Raw genomic sequence first — 24,460 nt, 5'->3', positions numbered from 1 at the left:
CCTGTGATAATTCTAGAGAAATTTGACTCAAAGGCAAGAGACACGGTGAGTGCTTGAGCTCTAGGAAGCAGTTCCAGTCACATCTTTCCAGGGGAAGGAAAGGAAATGCCTGGTGTATATAGGGAGTTTATTGTGTTCCTTACTCTATGTTAAGAACTTTCATGTGTGGGAGCTTCTTTAATCAAATTCATTATTTTGAGAACATTGAGTATTGGTCTTTTTTCATATGCTAGTTGCTTGTGATTAATTGAGATATACACAGAATGGAATAATTAACAGTCTTCCTTTTCCTTTTGCTTCTGCTCATATAATGTTAATTCTTCAGTTGCTTTCTAAAGCCAAAAGGTATGTTTTTCCTCTTAGTGAAAACTATTGACTTAGAATCCTGTATTTTAGCCTTAAATGTAAACTCCTAAGGCCTTGCAAGTTTTATTGTTGAATTTCTTTTAAGAAAACAAATCCTTTTTTTCTAGGTTAAATTTAGTAGCTCGCTAAGTAGCTCTTGTAAACAGACATTTAATGTATAGTGGCTAAAACAGTCTACTTTTCTGGCAGTGGGCTTAAGTCAGCTCACTGCAGCTTAATGGGTGATGGACAATGATGAAAGGTATGTGTTAAATATGTAAGTCTTAGGATGTAATTCAACCTTGAGTTTCCAGGAAAGCATGGATTTTATTCAGTCTTATTTTTGTTAGGAAAGTCAACTTACTAAGCATAATTTACTACTTGATTTTAAGTTTTCATTAAATTCTTCAGATTATAGCTACTATATTTACTTTATTACACTGCCTTACAAGGTACCCTACATTTCTATCAGAAAATGTTGAGTCTCAGCTAGTTTTTACAAATATGCAGTGTATCCTGAAAATGTACAACTTGAAACAAATGAGGCTACATGGAAAGACAGATGCTCACATTCTAAATATTGCTTCCTTTTTCAGTTCTGCCAACCATTCAGCATGGGCGGCAGGTACTCAGCACAATTGAAGGCATTCCAGTAACTTTGCCGTGCAAAGCAAGTGGAAATCCCAAGCCATCTATCATTTGGTCCAAGGTAAATGGCCCATCTGGTGGTGTTTGCCAATGTCATGGGTTATAACATTATTTGAATATTTTTGGTCATACATGGGACTTGACTGTACCACAGAACTTTATAAAAAGGAAAACCCATGCACTCCTACCACTTGGAAGGGACCTCAAAATGTCCTTAGTGTAATCACCTACCTAAGGCTTGAGTAACGTTAAGAACACAACAGTGGACTGTAATATAGCACCAGGAGCTTTTCTTAGCACTTTACATGTTGTAGCAGATCCTTTCTTACCCCTTGCCACATCCCTTCAGCTCTTTTGAATTCAGCGCAGCTCTGGTGGACAGCTCCGTGCATTCTGCCAGAGTCCCACTTCATGTGTACCCCTCTCTGGTTTCTGGACTCGGGGCTTTCTCCAAAGCCCCACAAGGCCACTTAGCCTGCTATCAGGTGGCCAGGAAGCATAGGGACATTAACACCTGTGGGGGGCAGGTGTCCTATACGAATGTCCTGCTTCTCATCCATCAGAAGAATACTTCTGGCCTGCTTCTATATAGCTTCTCAGAGGATCCCTGGCACCAGAAGCTTATCAACCTAACCACAGAGGAAACCAGAGCACTGAAACCCTTTTTAGCTTTCCTTCCTTCTATGCCTCACTCTCCCACTCACCTGCTCAAGCATCTGGGGACTACTTTCCAAGTAAACTTCTTGCCCCCATATCTTTGTCTCAGACTCTCTTCTTTTAGGAAGCCAAGATAAGACCTCTACGAAGTCATTTATTCTCCTCTACATCCCTATCATGAAGTTGTCCAGCTTTTACTTGTACTCTTGCAGTGAGGAAAAAACCACTCCCTGAGGAGGTCCTTTTCATCTTTGAACAGTCATGAGGATAGCATATTTCCTGTAAATTAATTTAAATATGGCAGATATAAGTAGTATAAAATGACTGTATAATAACAAAATGAGACCTTTGTATAATTGTTTGTGCTACAACCAAAGTATTTTACCATACTATCTAACTTTATATATCTAAAAAGCTCTGAAATATAAAGAAGTTGGTGTTGACATCTGTAAATTAATTAAAAAGGTGAAGATTTCTGCTCTCTGGACACAAAAATACAGTGGTGAAGCTTATCCCCAAACTGCACAGTGTCTAGGACTGAGTATGAGTTTAATGCATTTTAGGAAAACATAAGAATGAAACTTTCCAGGGTGGCCTTTGTGTTGTGAGAAAGCACAGAGGTTAAGAGTTGGGCTCCAGATCCTGACTGCTGGAGTTCAAGTCCCAGCTCCACCACTGAGAAACTGTGACGTTGGGCAAGTTACTCCACTTCATCCCCAAGCTTTAATACTTTCAGCTGTAAAATGGGACTTGTGGTAGTTCCTACTCATATGACCCTTTTGAGCTTTAAGATAGCTAATTCATTTGAAGTACTCAGAACAGTGTGTGACTTTGCATAAGCACTGCCCCATCGGTTAGTATTACCATTATTCCCTCCAGTTTTAAGAAGCTCTGGAACAAAGGAGACATGGTTCAGTATGAAGAAATATCACCTTTGCTTTATTTGCTTAATTTTTCTTAAAATTACCTTTCTTCAAATTAGCATTTTTTTTTAATCTAGGATTTTCCCCTTTGGAGATTTTTTTCCCCTTCCTCTCTTCCTTTTCCAGACATTAAGTCACTCCTTTATTATCTTAAAGAAAACACTTTGCTCTTTGTTGTGTTTTGCAGAAAGGCGAGTTGATTTCCACCAGCAGCGCTAAGTTTTCCGCAGGGGCTGATGGAAGTTTGTATGTGGTGTCCCCGGGGGGTGAAGAGAGCGGGGAGTATATCTGCACCGCTACCAATGCAGCTGGCTACGCCAAGAGGAAAGTGCAGCTGACCGTCTATGGTGAGAGCCCCTGGGGGAATGTTTTTCTTTGACACTCTCTACCAGTGCCAAAACTCACATTTCTCTCCCAAATCATATTACCGGGGGCTGTACTCCTAAAGTGAACCGCATTGACAAAAACACATTTTTACTGCCAATGAACATCTTCTCTATTTAGATTCTGATTTAAAGGGAGAGTAATTGTACAGCCATTCGGGATAATGTTATGGTGTTTTCCCAAGGAGTATGCTTATCGTATGTACCCAGTCTGCTTTAGAAACACCAGTTAGTTCCAACTCCTGGCAAAGCTAAACCTCAGCTGTGTCTCAGTTTGCACTTCTGCCTTGAGGGTTTACTTTCATAGATGGCAGACTCTAAAAGGGCATTTCAGCTGACCTCGTCACAATGTTCTGAAAGGAAGGGTGAAGAAGGGAAACTTTCTGGTCCTTTTCCTTTCAGCTCTCACCGTAAATGTGTTAACGGAAAGTTTTAGATAGGTACCAAAGCTTCGGCATAGACAGCATCTTCTTGTAAATTTGTAAAGAGTATTAGTAGTCCACATTTGAATGTAAGTGAAATGTTTTCAACGTACTATTTCCCTTCCAAAATGTGCGTTTATTTTAGTAAGGCCCAGAGTGATTGGAGACCAACGAGGACTGTCCCAGGATGAGCCTGCTGAGATTTCCGCCCTTGCAGGAGAAGACGTGACACTTCCATGTGAAGTGAAGAGCTTACCCCCACCCATCATCACCTGGGCCAAAGAGACGCAGCTCATCTCCCCATTCTCTCCAAGGTAGGGGATCTGGGATGAACCAGACACAAGCAAACACAGTCTCTTGGGACAGAAGGTTGTGCCTATTCAGGTTTTCAAATGTATCAAGAAATAACATTTAAATTTGAGATAATTTACACATACATCTGAGACTACAGAAAATATTTTTACCTTCTAAGTCTATCCTTCTTCCTTCCTCCCTCCCTCCCTCCCTTCCTTCCTTTCTCTCTTTCTTTTAATGTTTATTTTATTTTTGAGAGAGATAGAGAGCAAATGGGGGAAGGGCAGAAAGAGAGAGGGGGACAGATGATCCAAAGCAGGCTCTGTGCTGACAGCAGAGAGCCCAATACGGGGCTTAAACTCACGAACCATGAAATCATGACCTGAGCCGAAGTCAGATGCTTAACCAACAGAGCCACCCAGGTGCCCCTAAATCATTCTTTAATATCAGGAATGCTAACACCCAGCTTTGACATAATTGCCCGTGGCTGCATATACAAGGTAGTTATTAAAACAGAGCATATTTGTATATAGACCTATTAGCACAAGTGCATAGGGCACACAGAATCTCATTAATCCCTTAGGAGCAGTAAAACACAGTAAGTACTCTCATGTTTAAGATTTGACTCTCATTAGATGCTTTTGTAAAAATCTTCGTGATTAAAGCCTTGTACATATAAAGGCCTGCTGAGACAATATATCTGATATATTCCATTGACATGGAAAGCAGAATGCCAGAGCCTTTGAGAGTACTACCTTTGTCGCCATGCAGGTATGAGTTTAAATTTGCCTCCACCACTTAAAGCTTGCCTGAAACTTTTGGCGCCTTTCTCAATGGCCCTCTGAACCTTAGATTTCTTATTTATAAAATGGACATAATACTTACCTGAAAGGCATATATAAGATAATGTATATTCCACATCTCCTGTCTGTAGTTCTCAAGGAATAGTAGCAATTACTATTTTAACTCAATGTCATGCCAGAAGTTACTGGTGGAATAAGAATTATAGTTTCCAGCTATGTCGGTTGGACTTACTGGTGTATAGTTATGAAGCTGTAAATGGTGCTCTTGTCATTTCCCTATCCACTGGTGAGGAGATAAAAAATAATTTAAGAACTACTTTATATAATGTTACTATTTTTTTGAAAAATATGTGTTTGGGATATTTTTGAATGAAAGGAATACCATGTTATAGATAAACTTGAAGTTTCATTGTTTTCCTCGCCAGTCGCTTTTCTCCCTCCCCAGGGGGCAAATACTGCACAGATCTCATGTGCATCCTATGCACCCATTCTTAAACAGTATGGAATCGTGTTTCCTGTAGTTTTCATTTCATTTTATGTGTCTGTTTTTAATTTGCCATGTAACATATTATATATTATTATTCTACTGCTTGCTTTATTAAGTCGATATTTACTCATTTTTATACATAGAGATTTGCTTTATTCATTTTTAAAATTTTCTTCTTAATGTTTATTTTTCAGAGAGAGACAGAGCGCAAGCAGGGGAGGGGCAAAGAGAGAGGGAGACCCAGAATCTGAAGCAGGTTCCAGGCTCTGAGCTGGCAGCACAGAGCCCGATGCAGGGCTTGAACTCATGAGCCATGAGATCATGACCTGAGCTGAAGTCGGACGCTCAACTGACTGAGCCACCCAGGCGCCCTGCTTTATTCATTTTTAACTACCGTATACATATTCTGCATTTTGTTTGTACATTTCCTAGTGTACAGACATTCAGGGTTTTGCTTGTTTTGGTTTGGTTTGGTTTTAGTTTTTTTATTTTATAAACAAGGCTCTTGAGTGAATATCTTTATACATGTCTCTTCATATACACATGCATGAGTTTCTTTAGGGTTGGCCCAGAACTAAAGTTTCTGGTCAGAATGAATTCCTACTTTCAGCTTTGTAGACAGTGCTAAATTGCTGTCCAAAGAGGCAGTAATGATTTACCTTTCTACCATGAGCATATAAGTGCACCTATTTCCCCATTATAATCAATGCATGGTGTTTATGGACTTAAACATGTTTGTTGGTTAGATGGGTGTGAAATGGTATCTTGCAACTCTTAGTTTTCATGTGACTGACTGCCAGGGAACCAAAACTGATTTTACTTTTTTGTCGGCCATCTGTTTCATCTGTGACTTGCCTTTTCAGACCTGCTGCACAGATTTATGATGACTGGTTTATCTTTTTCTTGTTGAATGTAGAAATTTGGTCTGTATTCTTAATAACAATCCTTTGTCTGTTGTATGTGTTGAAAATATATTTTCTCAGACCACTGTGAGACTTTTAATGTATGATGTCTGCATAGAATTTTACATTTTTTATGTAACTCACTGTATTAATCTATTGTTTTTAAGATTTGTACTTTCTGGGGTGCCTGGGTGGCTCAGTCACTTAAGCATCTGACTCGACTTCAATTTAAAATTTTTCCAACACCATGGTCTAGTGGTTCTTTGCATTAAATTACTCTACTCCCTCTAGGGCACTTGGGTGGCTCAGTCAGGTAAGCGTCTGACTTCAGCCCCGGTCATGATCTCATGGTTCATGAGTTCGAGCCCCGCATCAAGCTCTGTGCTGACAGTGAGGAGCCTGCTTGGGGTTTTCTCTCTCTCTCCCCTCTCTGTCTGTCTCTCCCACTCTCTCTCTCTCTCTCTCTCTCAAAGCTAATAAATAAACTTAAAAAAAGATTTGTACTTTATGAAGAATATGTACATATCTTCCAGAGTTTTATTCTAATATTTTAAGTTTGTTTTTTCACATTTTTGACTTTAATACATCTGAATTTTTATGTTGTGTCTAGTGTTAGGTAGTGCTGTATTTTTTTTTAATTTATTTTTCCCATGTGGAGAACCAGTTGCCCGTCATTTTTGAATTATCAATCCTTTCCTTGATCTTTGTGATATCAGCTCTATTATTATATGTTACATGTTGGATTCTCCTATGTGCTTATTTCTTTGGGGGAGAATTCTGTCCTTAACTATTTATTCGTTTTTCTGTCTCTGGGCCAGTAGAACACTTTGAGTAGGTCTATCTGGCCTTCTCCCCTTAAAGCTATTTCAATACAATAAACATCATAACGTTTTTATATGTAGATTTAGTTCACCCAACTACATTATTGTTCTGTAGGAAAAATATATTCAATATATTTTTGAGAATTACATATGTACCTTCTTTTGCCTTTAACACACTAAATTTTTTAATGAAGCATTGCAGAAAAAATAATAAAATTCAAAATATAGCTGAAATTTACTAAAATATATATTGGCTTTTTATAATTACAAGTTAATAAAGCAGAGAGATATACAGTTTTGGGATGATTTGAGACCATTAGGTTAGATCTAATGGTAAAAAAAAAATCACGTTTTGTGTTTGCAAGAATATCATACAAAATCCATAATAAAATTGTGAAAATCCCTGAGTTTTAAAGTACATAGAAATACAGGTGGGAGAATGGTTTCAAAAACTGCTTGCAGAGTAATGATTTCATACTGAGGGGCAGCTGCAAGGCGGATATTTAAATTCTCATGTTCTATGGTCTACCATGTGGTTTCTTTCTTTCAGGCACACATTCCTTCCTTCTGGTTCAATGAAGATCATTGAGACCCGTGTTTCAGATAGTGGGATGTATCTTTGCGTTGCCACAAATATTGCTGGGAACGTGACTCAGTCTGTTAAATTAAATGTCCATGGTGAGTTTTGAAATGAGGGCATGTAATATCTTTGTACAGGCCACAGGGAAACTCATCATACCAGTTTCTTTGATAGTTAATCTCCAGATTGTTTATAGAGTAATTAGAGAAAATTTTTCTAAAATTGGAGACTTGTCATTTTCTTTCATTTACTCTGGAAAGTTTATCTGCCACTTGTAAACAACTTTCCCCCGTTTCCTCAAATGAACAGTATTAAAGGTTTGGTTCTCAATTTTACTGAATGTCCACAGTCACTTATGGCGACTATTAATACACAGTAAAAAAAAATGTGTTTAGACTTATGGCTTTTTAGAAGTGAATGTGAGTTATCAAAGAAGAATTTACTAGTATTTATATGGTCATTTTCAATATTCAAAGAACTCAGCAACTGAAAACATTCTGCTTCCTGGGACTCTAACTTTTTAAAAACTTTCTAGTTAATCTGTTTGATTACCTCAATTTACCATGGTCTGTCCAAATATTTGTTTATTCAACACATGCTTACTGCATATATACTCTATCACGCATTTGTATAGGTAGGCCAGGTATTCAAATATCAGAAAAATATTTTCTTACATGGTATTGATCTGATTTCATTGTCAGATCAATCACTGTAATAGCATCCTGTTAACCATGGGATTTGAGATAGAATTCTGTAATTTACAAACTCTAGGTTATCTTGGGCATATTACGTAACCTCTCTTTAGTTTTCTCTTTCATAAAATGATGATAACAATCCTAACAAAATTATAAGGTTATCATAAGTGACAACCTTTACAATGTATTGGTTAAATATTAAGTTAACAAAAAAAGGACAGAGGAATGGGGCTTTTGAGGGATGTAAATTCTAATTGTATAACTAGAACATTTATTGTATAATGTAAGTCAACTTGATTCTACAGTGTGTAACGCATGTACATGGAAGCCAGTTGTTACAGGGGGGTGGGAGACACGCTGGTCCTTGTCTCACGGAGTCAAAGAATGAATCTCGGGGACAACAGAGAGTGAGCAAAGTGATAGAGTTTATGGAGGGCAAATATAAAGCTCTCAAGAGTGAGAGGGGTCCTGACCAGGTAGCTGCTGAAGATTTCTGTCCCTGACTTTTATTGGGACCTTATCAGAATGTTTGTGAGACTTCATGCTTGGCACCTAGCTCAGGGAGGTCTGGAACAGGTTCGTCTCATCCTCTTTTTTCCCAAACTGCTGCTGCTGTCGCTTTCTCAGCCTCCCGGCTGAAGCTATACAGCCTGTCTCCCTGAGGGTCCTTATCTCTCCCTGCTTAAAGTCAACTGTTTCCCTATTTGCATGAATATTGGCAATGTTTCTGATAAATGATCTCATTTAAATTTCTGAAGGAAGGCACTGTAAAGACAAGAAATAGAGACTCGGTTTTGATGTTCTTCTCTGAAATTAGCAAAGGCTTTTATGAAAAACTTTTTTTGTTTTTTAAATGAGAAACTTTTCTTCCTATCTGGCTAAACCTTCCACAAAGAGAACAAAAAGTAGGAGTACCTGAAGAGAAATGCTTTTTCTTTTACTTTCTTAAATTATAGAAATCATCTAGATTGCCTTTTGAGGGAGTTTTAAACTTCAAGTTATTTATAAATTAAAGGAAACCTAACATTTTTAAATACTTGCTTTTTCCTCAAGTCTGGCATGAGGGGTTTCAGATTTATTATTTCCCATAATCCTTGCAGTGTACTGGTATTGATTAGGTTATTTGGCCTGGATTATTAAGGAAACAAGCCTCAGGAAATTTACTGACTTGCTCTAGATCACACAGCTAGTAAGTGGCCTGAGCCTGGGTCCAAATCCTGAGATCGTTCCACTTTTTCATTCTGCCTCTTGGTAAAGAGTTCTCATTTAAAGTGAGAAAAGGAAAGAATTTGTTTAAAATTGGATTATAGGGGCACCTGGGTGGCTCAGTCAGTTGAGCGTCAGACTTGGGCTCGAGTCATGATCAGGTCATGGTCTCGGGGTTCATGGGTTCGGGCCACATGTCGAGCTGTGCTGATAGCTTGGAGCCTGGAGCCTGCTTCAGGTTCTGTGTCTCCCTCTCTCTGCTCTTCCCCTTCTCTCTCTCTCTCTCTCTCTCTCAAAAAATAAATAAACATTAAAAGCATTTTTAATTGGATTATTAATCCTCATTTGTTTCTAGTTCCTCCAAAGATACAGCGTGGCCCTAAACTAATCAAAGTCCAAGTTGGTCAAAGAGTGGACATTCCGTGCAATGCTCAAGGGACACCTCTTCCTGTAATCACCTGGTTTAAAGGTGGAAGTGCCATGCTGGTTGATGGAGGGCAGCATATTAGCAGTTCAGATGGAACTTTAAGCATCAACCAAGCCATGCTCTCTGACGCCGGCATATACACATGTGTTGCTACTAACATAGCAGGCAGTGATGAATCGGAAATAACCCTACATGTCCAAGGTGATTTGGGGCATAAGAAAATATAAGTATGGTGGGGGTGGGGAGTGGGGAAAAACCCCTGGAGTCTATACAAAATATATAATCTTGGAGAGTCGTGGATCACTTTTGGAAGATTTCTATACCTTTTATGACTCGAGTTAACTTTGAAAGGAGAACCATTCTAGAAAGAAGTGAAACCATACTGTTACTAAACCTGCATCCATTTTTGTATGTTTATTTTTGAAAATGAAGTTGCCATGGATGATGTCAGTAATGGAAACAATCCTAGATAAGTACCCCACCCACTATTTTTGGTTTGGGAGAAATTGTGAACAGAGTGAGTTGGAGTAGGATTTCACCTCATCCTGTTAGCATGCACTCAATGTTGATCCCTAAAAATCTAGATCTGCTGTTTCCCCTAATGATGTTGGCTTTGTGTTGAGGCTTTAAAGATAAATATTTATTCCTTCAAACAACAAATATTTATCAAGCTCCTGCCAGGTGTCTGTCATATCGTAGGCAATGAGGAGAAAGTAGTGAGAAAAGCAAAGCACCAGCTGTCATAAGCTGTTCTACTGTGCGTCGGCAGAAAGCAAGCAAATAAGCAAGACATACAGATAGTGAGAAGTGCTAAGTAGAAAATTAGAATAGGGTGATGCTCCCAGCAATTGACTACTTTAGATGCATTGTCAGGTAGAACTTCTCTGAGGAGTGAGATCTGTTGACTAGGGAGAACCAGCCATATGGAAATTAAGGGGAAGAGCATTCCTGGCAGAGAGAATGATAGTGGAAAGGCAAGAAGGAAAGATAAGGAGGTATTGTATTTAGCATAGTACTTAGTACTTCATAACTGCCCCATTGCCATTTGGGATGGATGGCTAGCACACTGGTGGAGAGCTTATCCAGTTCACCCATTGATTCAGCAGACTTTATTGAGTGCTTATGTTTATGGTTCAATGGGAAAGATAGACATTTAAAAGATAATCTCATGCACAAAAATTGGTTAATGCTGTCATGAAATGGTAGATCTATAAGAGTTTTTAAAGAAAGACAAATCAAAGAAGGCTTTCAAGGATTGGGGCATGCAAGTTGAGATTTGAAGAAGGAGTAGAAGCTTATTAGGTGATGGGCAAAGATACAGTGGGGTGGGGTGGAGTGGTGAGAGCCTTCTAGGAGAAGGATGTCGAATGTGAAGAAGAGGAAATACGACATTTTGGATATACTGTCATAAATCAATACATCAATCAGTAAAGGCCAGATGGCCCATTTCAGACTGAGTGTTGAGTGATATGTGGTAAAGCTGGACACACAGTCATGGGCCAGATTATCCAAGATCTAGGAACCTAGATTATGGAGTTTAGACTTTATTTTGTATGCAGTGAAAAGATTCAGAGGGCTTGTTAGTGGGAAATGATGTGTCGGGTGTGGATTTTAAAAGATCACTCCTTGGGGGAGAGAATGGTTTGTCTAGAGAAGGTGACGAGAAGCAGCTGGGGACTACAGAAGTAGCTCAGGCAAAAGATGATGGTAGCTGGACTGGGGGAAAGAAGCCAGTGGACTCAAAAAATAATTAGAAGAGGAAATCATCAGGGATGGTGACCGATTGGATATAGGGAGTGAAGGAGATAGAGGACTCAAGAAAGACTCCCAAATTTCTTCATGGATAGTGAGGGTGTTCAGGGAGATTGGATTCACTGATAGGGTGTACTGAAGGAAGAACAGGTGTGAAACTTTATCCTGCAGGTAAAATGAATACAAGTAATGATTTTCATCAGGGAAGGCCCAAATGAGATTTGCGGTTCAGAGAGAGTATTCTGAGGACTCTGTAGATTATGAATCCAAAGGGGAACACATTTGAAAAAAAAGGATTCCTGTAAGAAGTCTATTGAAGTAATTTTGGCAAGAGGAGTGAGGGTTTGAAATCAGCAGTGACCTTAAAGATAGAGGAAGATACAGATATGTGATGAACATATGGCACTATATGATTGATTGGATGTGGAGGTCAGGAGTAAGGGAGGGAAACATAAGAAAAATGGATGAAGCATGACACCTTAACTGAGGGAATAAAGGAAACACAAGAGAATTGTGGGAAGCACAAAATGATACATTTGGACAGTGGGGACATTTTGAGTTTTAGATCCCTAGGTCACATTGAGGTAGAAATGTCTGGCAGCTAGAAATTTGTGTCCTATTTAAAAAAGGGATCCGGAAAGATAGCAGTTCACCAATGTAGTTGGTTGATGATGCCTCAGGAGAGTTTGATATTGCTTAAGGAAAGCCTCTGATAATGCATTTATGTTTCTAATAGAACCACCTACACTGGAAGATCTAGAACCTCCATATAACACTCCATTCCAAGAAAGAGTGGCCAACCAACGCATTGCATTTCCATGTCCTGCAAAAGGTATGTAGTATTTGGACATATGGGCACTGGCATAAAGTTATATCAGATTTCTCTATTGAACCCAAAACATCATTATAAAAAGATCCATTTGTTGGCCCTTGCTATAACATTTGGGCATAATGACAATCCCTCTTTTGTTTTATTTTTTTAATCTCTCTTTTAAATAACAGCTCATTGAATAGGTATTTTTCCCCAACATATACTTTATTTGCTTCAGTGGAAGGACCTGTTATTCCAAACTTGTCTTATCTAGTATCTTTCCCATTTAGTTCATGCTACTTCCTGTTACTTCTGACAGGATTTGTCTTTAAAATGTGGGAGCCAGAGGAGTGTCTTGGTGGCTCAGTTGGTTAAGTGTCCAACTTTGGCTCAGGTCATGATCTCATGGTTCATGGGTTCAAGCCCCACATTGGACTCTGTGCTGACAGCTCAGAGCCTGAAGCCTGTTTTGGATTCTGTGTCTCACTCTCTCTCTGCCCCTCCCTTGCTTGCACTCTGTCTCTCTCTCTTTCAAAAATAAAAATAAACATTAAAAATTTTTAAAAATAATAAAGTAGCTAGATACCATATCATTATCTTTTGCAACAAATTTCATCTTGGCCATGATTGGTCTACCATTTACCATTTAGAAGTTAAAGATAATACTTCTTTTGCTTGTTCATTTAGTTTTTCATTTTTTAGCTTCACAAATATCCACTAAGTCTGAAACCCATAAAGGAATGAGCGGGATGTAAAGAAATGAGGAAATGATTATACGCCTTTTTTCTTTGGCAACATAGACAACTGCAGACCATCAGTTCACCTTCTCTTTCTCATCAGTCAGCCTTTTACTATCAGCACAACAAAATAGGCCAATCTTTTTGTTTTATTTTTTCTCATAAATACAACTTTCACAGTTACTTTTGTAAGTCCTTTAGCATTAATGACACATTTTATAGATTCTGCCATTCTTTTGTTCTTGTCTTGGATTATATGCCATTATTTTAATATTTTTATTACCCATTAATGTAAGATTATTAATAATGTGTAATCATATTAATTTAATGTTCTTTTTTATATTTTTATAGATATTAAGTAAATTTTAAAAGTACTTAGAATAGTACCTGATACCTTGTTTGTTAAATAAATATATTCTTAATACAGAATTAATGTTTGTCTATTACCAATATGTGCTTTGGGCTCAATTATGTACTTCAGAATGGTTTTATCAGTTTTACTCATGAGCACATCACTTCCATTTACCCTTTTGTCATAAATAAATCTAGGAAATCAGTCCTATCTGCTTTCCCAACTTTCTTTTCAATATAAGAAGTCAAGAATTGTTCTACTGTCCTATGTTTAGCAGCATGAGATCATCAGATATGTGTAGATAGTAGATTGCTCATCTCTACTATGTCAGGCCTATTTAAAATGTGAATTATAGGGGCGCCTGGGTGGCTCAGTTGGTTAAGCATCCGACTTCAGTTCAGGTCATGAACTCATGTTTCATGAGTTTGAGCCCCGTGTTGGGCTCTGTGCTGACAGCTTGGAGCCTGGAGCCTGTTTTGGATTCTGTGCCTCCCTCTTTCTCTGTTCCTCCTCCACTTGAGCTCGCTCTCACTCTCTCTCTCTCTCTCTTTCTCTCTCTCTTTCTAAAAAATAAAGATCAAAAAAAAATTTTTAGGGGTGCCTGGGTGGCTCAGTTGGTTAAGTGTCCGACTTCAGCTCAGGTCATGATCTCATGGTTCGTGGGTTAAATTTTTTTAAATGTGAAATTATAAAGCATCGCTTCTGGGTATCATCTATGCATTCTATTTGGTTGGGCAATTTTTATGTTGTATTCCTGTGATAGTCTCTTGCTTTCTGTTCTTCATTTGTTTTCATCCCTGAACTCTCCCATTTGATTAATATAGTTTTTTTCCCCACTAGTGATCATGAACTTACTCAAGAAAGTGTTTTGGTTTGCTTACTGTCTTCTGAATATCTTGATATAAACAACTTGCTCAAACTCTACACTAGAGACCATAGGTCTCTTAAGACTGATCAGGAATTAGAGGCCTTAAATACCAATCTCTTTGCTATTTCATGCCAGGAGAAATATCTTGAAAGTAGCATAGTGCCTTAGTGTACAAATTATAGTCATAACAAAATTTTTATTTCTCCTAAATATATTTGATATGTTGTAATGATTCCTAATTTTATTTAAAATGTCACAAAGCTTTGTTTTCTTATTTAGGTACCCCCAAACCAACCATCAAATGGATATGGAATGGTAGAGAGCTGACAGGCAGAGAGCCTGGGATTTCTATCTTGGAAGATGGTGCATTGTTGGTCATTGCTTCTGTTACACCCTTTGACAGTGGGGAGTACATCTGTGTGGCAGTCAATGAAGCTGGAACCACAGAAAAAAAATATAACCTCAAAGTCCATGGTAAACATAGAAAAATCATACAATTGAATATGTGACATTTTCAAATTCTTATATATGTTATTCTCTTAACGTATTATTATTTAATATTAATGTGAATAGAATGTTATCAAACAGAAAACTGAAAATCTGATTGCACTGATTAATTGATTGATGGATTGATTTAAAATTTCATGACATTTTTTTATTGTGACTTTATTCAAAATTCAAATGGTAGAATAGTCAGAAGCCTCATGGCCTAAGCTATCTACTTATCCTCCCTAGGGGCAAAGAAATTTATTAGCTTTGTATGCATGTATGAGTATGTGTGTGTGTGTGTGTATTTTCCCAGAGATATTTTATGCATAACAAAATATGAATATATATTTTATTCTCTGTTTTTTTTTTTTGTATAAAAAGGTAAACATATAGGAGAATACTGTATACATGGCTCTACACTTGTCTATTTTACTAACATATCTATCTTGGGGATTATTCAATATTCCTAACCCTTATTTATATCTACATAGCATCCCACCATATGACTGTGCCATGATTTCCTTAACCTTCATCTATTAATGATGAACATATAGGTGCAACCAATTGTTTGTTAGTATAAGTAGCACTTCACTGAAATACTTGTACATTTGTCATTTTGCAGCAGTCACAAGTTATGTTCATTTTAAAATTTCATTGACCCATCTGAGTGGCTCAGTCAGTTGAGTGTCTAACTCTTGATTTCAACTCTGATCATGATACCAGGGTCATGGGATCAAGCCTTGCATTAGGCTCCACATGGAAACTGCTTGAGATTCTCTCTCTCTCTCTCTCTCTCTCTCTCTCTCTCTCTCCCTCCCTCTCTCTCTCTCTCTCCTGCCCCCCCCCCTTGGCCTCTCTCCCCTGCTCACACACTGTCTCTAGAATACATACATACGTAGCAATTTCATGGATATTGGCTTTCATAGACATGGGGCAGTATACACTTCCATCAGCGAAGTAGTGAGTCCCACATGACTTCATTAAGACCCTAGCAGTTTGCATTTTCAGTGGTATGTGGACTAACTAGGTTTTCCCTAAATGTATCCTAAGTTTTATCTTCACTATAAAACTCTGAACTGACAGAGTAAAAATTTAATAAGGGTTACTATATATTGGTTGAGATATTTCACTTTATGTTAAGGCATGTGCTTAAATTATGACCAGCCTTTCTTAGCTATCACGTATCTCAGAATTTGCTTTCTAAAGGCCTGTGTAAAGAAACTTTATAAATAATATTTGTTATAAAATTGTCTAGCCATGGCTTCTCTCTTTTTGCAGTTCCTCCAGTAATTAAAGATAAAGAACAAGTAACAAATGTATCTGTGTTGGTCAATCACCTGGCCAATCTCTTTTGTGAAGTTGAAGGTACTCCTTCTCCTGTCATTATGTGGTACAAAGATGACGTCCAGGTAAATGAAGACATCAAAATATGCATAACTCATTGCATCCGTCTCTGAAATAAACCATTCAGATGTGACTTTCTCATTAATAGTGATATAAAACTTTTACATCAATTCTTAATTATGCATTTGTATTAGGATTGGAAATAACACTGACCATTTTGGCCTTTGAAGGTGACTGAAAGCAGCAGTATTCAGATCACGAACAATGGAAAGATATTAAAGCTCTTTAGAGCCACTCCAGAGGATGCAGGAAGATATTCCTGCAAAGCAGTTAATATTGCAGGCACTTCTCAGAAGGATTTTAACATCGATGTGCTAGGTAAGGGAAATGGTCTTTTAAAAAAACTACAGTTTTCAGGAACACCTGGGTGGCTCAGTGGGTTAAGAGTCTGACTCTTGCTTTTGGCTCAGGTCATGATCTCACGGTTCATGAGTTCGAGTTGTGCACTGGGCTCTGCGCTGATAGTGCCAAGCCAGCTTAAGATTCTCTCTTTCCTTCTCTCTCTGCCCCTCCCTTGCTTGTGCTCGCTGTCTCTCGCTCAAAGTAAATAAATAAACTTAAAAAAATACTACAGTTTTCAGATGCATTTCTTATAATTGGATGGAGCTGACAGTGTGAAAGAGCAAAGAGATTAGAAAGAAATTGATAAGAGAAATGTAATTTGTTTTGGTCTGCCATTATTTTGTCTTTGATTTGGTTAACCAGAGTCATATGCTATAGAATGTTTTAAGCTATTGATTATCATACAGAGATGTCTGTGGATGTCTGGTACTGTATTACACATAAAATAGTAAATTACTGCTCTTGTCAATTTCTCCTGCTAGGCAGGCAGGAAATTCTCTGGGAAATAACTATACAGGACGATGCAGAGTAAAACTCATTAATGTCGTCGACATCCGAAGCTGCTAGGTTGTAACTGGAACTGGAGGAGATAGCAAATGCTCCTTTCCCTGCATTCTAATTAACTCATAACTAAATCATCTCTGCCCTGATTCTAATTGAGAGGGGAAAATTCTGAGTGCGGGTAGAGGAATTGGGATATAAATTGGGTTATGAGGCATTTATAAAATTTTAATGGTAATCATAAATTTAAAGTTTTGTAATTTTAGCTTGTGAAATTGTATTTTCCAGTTAAAGTTTACTTTGTGATAAAATGAATTCCTCCCTTTTCAGTGTTTTGTTCATCAAAATGGGCATATGTTTGTCAGTCTGGGGTGGAAATGAAGTCTGGGAATGATGCTGCATTCAAATTGCCATTTTTAAACTGCTTTAGCATGAAAATAATCCCTCTCATTAGTCTTCTCAGAGCCTGAAGTACTTTGCATTTCCTCTACCAAATTTATCCTTATATGTAAGCACAGACTATAACAAACACACTAAGTAATCTTTCCTATCATTAGTCTCATTGCTGTTATTTCTCTCAGCACTCATTTACTTTAAATTCTATGTGCTGATGACTCCCCAAATTTTTATTTCCAGCTCAGACTTCTCTGGATCTTAGAATATATATCTTGTCTTCTCCACAGTGTCTTGAATGTCTTAGTGGCATATCAAACAGAAAGGTCAATGAGTATCTGTTCTGCTCATCTACAGCTATGCCCATCACAGCACCCCCATCCGCCAGCTTGCCTCTGCTAGAACCTGGCACTCATCCTTTCTCCCTCCTCCTCCCCAACTTAATAAATCTACCTACATCCTGTTAAGTCTACTTCCTAATCCAATTAAACTATCTACTTCCTTTCATTTTTAACTGTGAAAGTATCATCATTTATAAGCCGAATTAAAGTAGCCTCTGAACTGCTCCGCTTCCTCCACTCTTTGCCGCTGAAATCCAGTCTTCATTCCCTAGCCAATGTGATCTCCGAACACAAATCTGATCACACCCCTTCTCTATCGAGAGAGCTACTTTGGTGGCTGGTCACTGCTCTGAAGATGAAGACCAAACATCTTAACATGATATGAAGGGAGACGATTTCAAAGTCCAGGAAGTGTACAGGAATTCTTCAATATTTTGATAATTCTGAGAATAAAAACTAGCATAGTATTTTTCATAGTATGTCCCCTATCCAGGTGTAGCCTAGGGGCCCTTTAAAAGAAACAAGGGTAATATACATTAAATAGCACTATGTTGTAATATGTCAGTTTTGAACCTTATAAGATTAATATTCATTATGTCATTCATTTTCTAAAATGTACAGCAGTAGTAAATTGCATTTTATGAGCTTCACGGCTCACTTATATTCCAAACTCTTTTTGCATATGGGTTTACTTCTCCTCAAAATGAATTAGTTCTAATCAACCATAATTCTTGCAGGTAATTGTCCTGCTAGCAATTTTTTTATGAATGTGTTCCAATATTTAAATTTAACATTTGGGTGGGTCTACAGATGCAATATGAAGGTATTTTATGTGATATTTTATTTGTAATATTAAAATCTTACTGAAATACTATAGAAATCATTAATAATCTGCTCTCCTTCCCCCCATTCGTTTTTGCTAAATCATAGATTTTCATGATAAAATGTCTTTGTTCAAGTTCCTCCCACCATAATAGGTGCCAGCTCCCCAAATGAAGTCTCTGTTGTCCTCAACCATGACACCACTCTCGAATGCCAAGTCAAAGGCACTCCCTTCCCCGTTATTCACTGGTTCAAAGATGGCAAGTGAGTACCATGTCTCTATTTGTTGCAAGGGTCCAGTTGATAGAAAATAGATGTGGAAATCCATGTGGATTTTCTCCCTTTTAATTATTTTAACCACATAAATACTATTAAATGAACATGAAGGAAAACAATATTGTTGAACGATGTTCTCAGAGTCTTGTAATACCTTTCATTCTTGTGATTTATAAGACTATAAATGCTGGGAATTTATTTTAGAAACATAGAGGAACTCAAGTTTATTGGACACTAAATATTCTGCCCATAGGCTCAGAATAAAAAATGAAAAATGCAAGATCCAAATGCAGAGAAAACTTTGCTTTTACATGAGATTGTTTGAATTATGAGAAAAGAAAATTTATGACAATAAGATGAATACTCAAGCTAGCTCTATAAATGGACAAAAGGAAACAATCACAAAAGAGCAATTAGATATTTCCCAGACTTCAAGTTCAAGGGCTACTGAGGTATGCTTACACTGATATGGCAGTATTGATTCATATTGTTCGTGAGAGCTTATTTCTCACAGCCTAGTCTCAATTTGAGTATCATTATGGTTTCTGAGAGCAGGTGTCTAAGGCTTAAGTAGCAAAGAGTAAAGATTTGCATTGAATAAAATAAAGGGTTGTATGCAAACTTTTAATAAATCAGTAAAATTGGCAACATAGAAAAATGTATGGAGGATATAACCAGGCAATTTAAAAATATTCAGTTAAGCAATAGCTGTATTAAACGATACTCTAGAGAGTATGCTGAGTGAAATAAGTCAGGGAAAGACTATACCATATGATTTCATGCATATGTGGAACTTAAGAAACAAAACAAATGAGGGGCGCTTGGGTGGCTCAGGCCATTAAATGTCCGACTTCAGCTCAGGTCATGATCTCATAGCTCGTGAGTTTGAGCCCTGCGTTGGGCTCTATGCTGACAGCTCAGAGTCAGGAGCCTGCTTTGGATTTTGTGTCTTCCTCTCTCTTTGTCCCTCCCCCACTCACAGTCTGTCTCTCTCTCAAAAATTAATAAACATTAAAAAAAAGAAACAAAACAGGTGAGCAGAGCGGGGAAAAAGAGAGGCAAACCATAAGGCAGACTCTTAACAATAGAGAACAAACTGAAGGTTGCTGGAGGGGAGATGGGCAGGAGGATGGGTTAAATGGTGATGGGTATGGAGGAGGGCACTTTTGATGAGCACTGGGTGTTGTATGTAAGTGCTGAATCCATAAATCCTACACATGAAACAAATATTACACTGTATATTAACTAACTGGAGTTTAAATTAAAACTTGGAAGAAAAAAAGATGCTCACTGTCAATAATTTGGAGAATGTAAACAAGAAAACATGAATTTTGCTTTTCACAGGTCAGATTGGCAAAACAAATAAATAAAGGTTCAAACAATGCCAAATGTTGGCGAGAGTGTGGTAAATAGATTAGTACTCTGAAAGGCAATTTGTTGATATCTATTCAAGTTTGAAGGCCCATATGCTGTAATGTAGCAAATACACTTTCAGGTTCTAGGAGTGGGAAACATTCATGCACATCCACATGAGAGCAGGTATGACAATAGGTAATATTCCCTGCAACACTGTGGTGGCAGAAAAGTGGAAACTGCTTAATATTTAATATTAGGAGATGAGTAGATAACTTACAGCATAGTCATATTTTGAAACACTGTGCAGCAATTAAAAAGAGTAAGATCAAGCTATAGATATCAAAAATATCTCTACAGCTATTGTCAGGTAAAAAGAGAAAGTAGAAAGAACAAAGCAATACCATTTACATGTAAGAACTAGATTCTTTTGGGAAGACATTTAAGCGTGAAAATGTTTAGAAAAAAAAAAACGTGAAAAAATGCAAACCAAACTTACAAAGGTGAGATGTCTAGAGAGAAGACTCACATTAGGGGTAATAAATCAAGCAGACCTTTTCTTATTATAATACTTCCTTTTTTGTTTATTAAAATTTTCATATTCCTTGCATAATTAATCAATAAAAGTTTTAAAGTTACTTAAATTTGAGTAACATTATCAAGTATTCACTTTTTAAAAACAGTTAAAATGCATTAAACTAAGGTACTTTATTCTCTCAGCTTTTGAGAGCTTCCTACAAAGTGACATGCCAAGAAATTGTAAAGGATGCTACCACAGAACATTAAATGTGTTTCCATTTAATTCTGTAGTCTGATGAGGCTTCTAATCCAGCAGTGCATCTAGTTATTTATCATGGGCTAAGTCACTGCAGATTTTTTAAAAACTAGCTATGGGTCTTCCTGAAAGAAGATCAGTGGATTTTAAAGGTATGAATTTTAGGGGGTGCCTGGGTGGCTCAGTTGTTTAAGCATCCGACTTTGACTCAGGTCATGATCTCCTGGTTTGTGGTTCAAACCCTGCATTGGGCTCTGTTCTGACAGCTCAGAGCCTGGAGCCTGCTTCATATTCTGTCTCTACCTGTCTCTCTGCCCCTCCCCCACTCTCTCTCTCTCTTTCTCTCTCTCTCTCTCTCTCTTTCTGTCTCTCTCAAAAATAAATATACATTAAAAAAAGGTATGAATCTTAGGGTATTATAGACTTTACGTGATGTTTCAATTATTACATAAAGCTGCTGCCAGTTATGTAAAGTGAGCATTGTATAGTATTCAATAAATGACTGTATAGTAGGAAAAGACTTCCTTAACAACTATATACGAGTTGCTTTTGACATAAATATATTTAAGTACTTGTGATTATAAAAACGTTCATATTTACTACAGTATCTACTTTTTAGAAAAGCTGGCAGGATCATTGCCTTTAATAAGTAATAACCATTCTATTGTGAATACTTTTCCAGGTATTATAATGATATTGGTTTAAAACTAATATTCCTTGGCCTCAAGCTCCTATACTCTTAGTTTTACTTTACTAAATGATGATAGAAATTTTGGCTATGAAAACAAATAAAAAAGATGAAGAAGAAAAAGGAGGAGGAGAAGGAGGGGGAGGAATGGAAGAAACAATGAAACACTACCAGGTTTCTATTAATACTTAACAAATAAGTTTGAAATGAGGGAACTTTTCATCTCAAAGTAATCATTATCTAACTTTCATTAATGAAAATAATGAATAATAATGCTTTAATTCCATTTTTCTGAATAAGAGTACTAATATCATTGTTTATTTTTTTTAGATTCATAGAGAAAAAAACTTTGTTTCATATTTTTAATCTCCTAGGACTTAATGATTTTTGTTGTTATTAATAAGAGAGGAAACATAGGAAAATAAAAATGGACCCATGGAATGAAATTTATTTTTTCTAGGCCTTTATTTTTGGGAGATCCTAATATTGAACTTCTAGACAGAGGACAAGTTTTACATTTAAAGAATGCACGAAGAAGTGACAAGGGTCGCTACCAGTGTGCTGTATCTAATGCAGCTGGCAAACAAGCCAAGGACATAAAACTGACGGTCTATAGTAAGTGTGATTTTCGTATGCTTGTTTTGTTATTATCAATTCCCACTGTTATTGAAAATCAGGGTTTAATGTTAACTGTTCTTTTATTCAATGCTGAATAATTTGGACTGCAACTTACATTAGAGGAAAGATCCTAGTTTCTGTGTTCTAGACTAGAACATTGCATCCAATTTTAATGTATTTTGTCATTACATCTGGATTTCTTTGAGAGGTCTAGTGATTTTCCAATGATGTCACTCAAGACATCTGTCGTTTCCTGATTGATTAATATATAATAAGTCAAATGTCTAAATCCTTAAAAGACTTTAAAAAGAAAACCCAGAAACCTCTAAAAAGAACTGAGATACATGAATTGAATGAAGCCAATGGTATGCAAACCATTCAGTTGTTCTGTTTTCAAACCATCTTGGTCTTTATTCTGACCACAGGGTGATATTTTAAATGCCTTATGTTTGTGCCACCATTTTCTTCCAGCTAAGTCCCTACCAGAGGATTCAGCCCTCATTTCACTAAAAATCTCAATATTCCCTGAGGCAAGTGAATTCCAAGGTCATTTAATATTTTTTACACACATAAACATTAGGTTGCAGGCACAGCAAATTACCCAGTAATTCAATAGGCCAGTCATGCTTATTACTGTACTGATTTCTGTCTCTCCACAGTGTATGACACTCAAAAGTATAGATACTTCAGGAATATCACCTCTTTACAGGATCTTCCCAAGCCAGTCAGTCATGCAGTCACTATTATATTGTCCAAGTTTATTTTCTTCATAATACGTATCACTGTCTGATAGGTTATTGCTTAATTATGGATTTATTTACCTATCTGCTACACTTCGTAAGAGGAAAGCTACACTTCGTAAGAGCAGGGCCTAGTTTTGCATGTTCCCTATTTTAATGTCTGATACGTGGTAGCTCTCAAGAAATGTTTGCTAATAAATGAATGAATGGTCTAGTGATATACTGTCCAATATGGTAACCATTAGCCACATGAAGCTGTTGAGCACTGGAAATATGGCTAGTTCAAAATGAGATAAGCTGTTAAGTATAAAATATAGGTCAGATAGCAAAGACTTAATTTGAAAATATAATGTAAGATATCTAATTGATAATTTTACATTGATTATATCTAAAATGATTATATATATAATATATATAATATTAAGTATATATTTATATATAAATAGCTAAATTATATATTATATATATTATATTTAATATATAAATAATATATAAATATTTTTATATATTTTAGTATATTATTTGTGTATATTTTAATATTATCAATATTTATATATATTTAATATATAAATAATATATTTATATATTATATATATAATAGTTTAATATATTATTAAAACTAATTTCCTCTGTTTTTAATTCTTTTGGTGTGGCTACTAGAAAAATTTTTATTATGTAGATGGTTAGCATTATATTTCTATTGGACAGCACTGATCTAATCATTGCTAAGAACTTGGGCTTCTGGGACAGGCGGACTTGGGTTGAGATCCAATTTCCGTCACTCACTAGCATTATGACTTTGGACAAATTGCCTACCCTCTGATCTTCAGTTTCCTCATCTGTAAAATGGGGATAATAATAGCACCTATTTAATAGTGTTATTGTGAGGATCAAAAGCTAGATACCTTACTGGGTCACCTGGCTTATACTGAGAGTTTAATAATGTTATTCATTTTTCATTATTTCCTTAGTGATTGTATTGGCTTACTAGCTTGACTTCTATATAACTTCACTGGATTGCAAATTTCCCTTTTTCAATGTTAGTGTCTTTATATAAAGTTTGAGTAGCTCTCTTGAATCAAAGAGATTTTATTTAATGCATGCTTTTAAATAATTTCTACCTATAAATAGAAGCCTTGGAAGAATCTAATCATGAAAAGACATGTCCTCCAAAAAAAAAAAAAAAAAGAGTAACATTACTGAAAGATTGCCGGTCATGAATCCAAGTTAAACATAAGTATTATTGCCACCATTGGCCTCTTACCAGAACCAGACATTCAAATAATAGGTGCAAAATTTCCCCTAAGCTTTTGAGTGGTCTTCTCTACATTGTTGTATCGTTGCCAGTGTCTATGATGCATACATTTTGGTGATTCTGTAAGACACCTATTTCCCAAGGACTTGGGTTCTTTTATTTCAGATCGTCTTGTGCAGCCTATATAATGCCTTCAGGCACCCAGAAGAGAGGGATCTATAATGATTAAAATTTCTAGGATTGTCTGAGATTAAAGGTATTATGACATTGTGAAGTTTTGATTATTATAACTCAGGAAATAATGCATCTCCTTTCTAGTATGCTTGGCTGCACCTCCAAGTGGGTAACCT

At 36.8% G+C, this 24,460-nt stretch overlaps 1 protein-coding gene across 1 annotated transcript in view; it reads left to right on the top strand.

Moving 5' to 3' along the window:
- The window catches only part of HMCN1 (hemicentin 1), a 464,244-nt gene that overhangs the window by 239,526 nt on the left and 200,258 nt on the right, over positions 1–24,460 (top strand). Inside the window, exons 20-30 of the mRNA XM_015543796.2 lie at positions 942–1,054; positions 2,761–2,920; positions 3,524–3,692; positions 7,236–7,363; positions 9,522–9,794; positions 12,082–12,177; positions 14,393–14,587; positions 15,881–16,011; positions 16,177–16,324; positions 18,543–18,669; positions 21,958–22,112. Coding sequence (XP_015399282.1) covers positions 942–1,054; positions 2,761–2,920; positions 3,524–3,692; positions 7,236–7,363; positions 9,522–9,794; positions 12,082–12,177; positions 14,393–14,587; positions 15,881–16,011; positions 16,177–16,324; positions 18,543–18,669; positions 21,958–22,112 — 1,695 coding nt within the window. The remainder of the gene's footprint in view (positions 1–941; positions 1,055–2,760; positions 2,921–3,523; positions 3,693–7,235; positions 7,364–9,521; positions 9,795–12,081; positions 12,178–14,392; positions 14,588–15,880; positions 16,012–16,176; positions 16,325–18,542; positions 18,670–21,957; positions 22,113–24,460) is intronic.

Source organism: Panthera tigris, chromosome F3 (assembly GCF_018350195.1).
Source record: "Panthera tigris isolate Pti1 chromosome F3, P.tigris_Pti1_mat1.1, whole genome shotgun sequence".
NCBI classification, from domain to species: Eukaryota; Metazoa; Chordata; class Mammalia; order Carnivora; family Felidae; genus Panthera; species Panthera tigris.
Note: the sequence above shows the minus strand (reverse complement) of the source record. Positions and strands in the feature narration are given on the sequence as shown.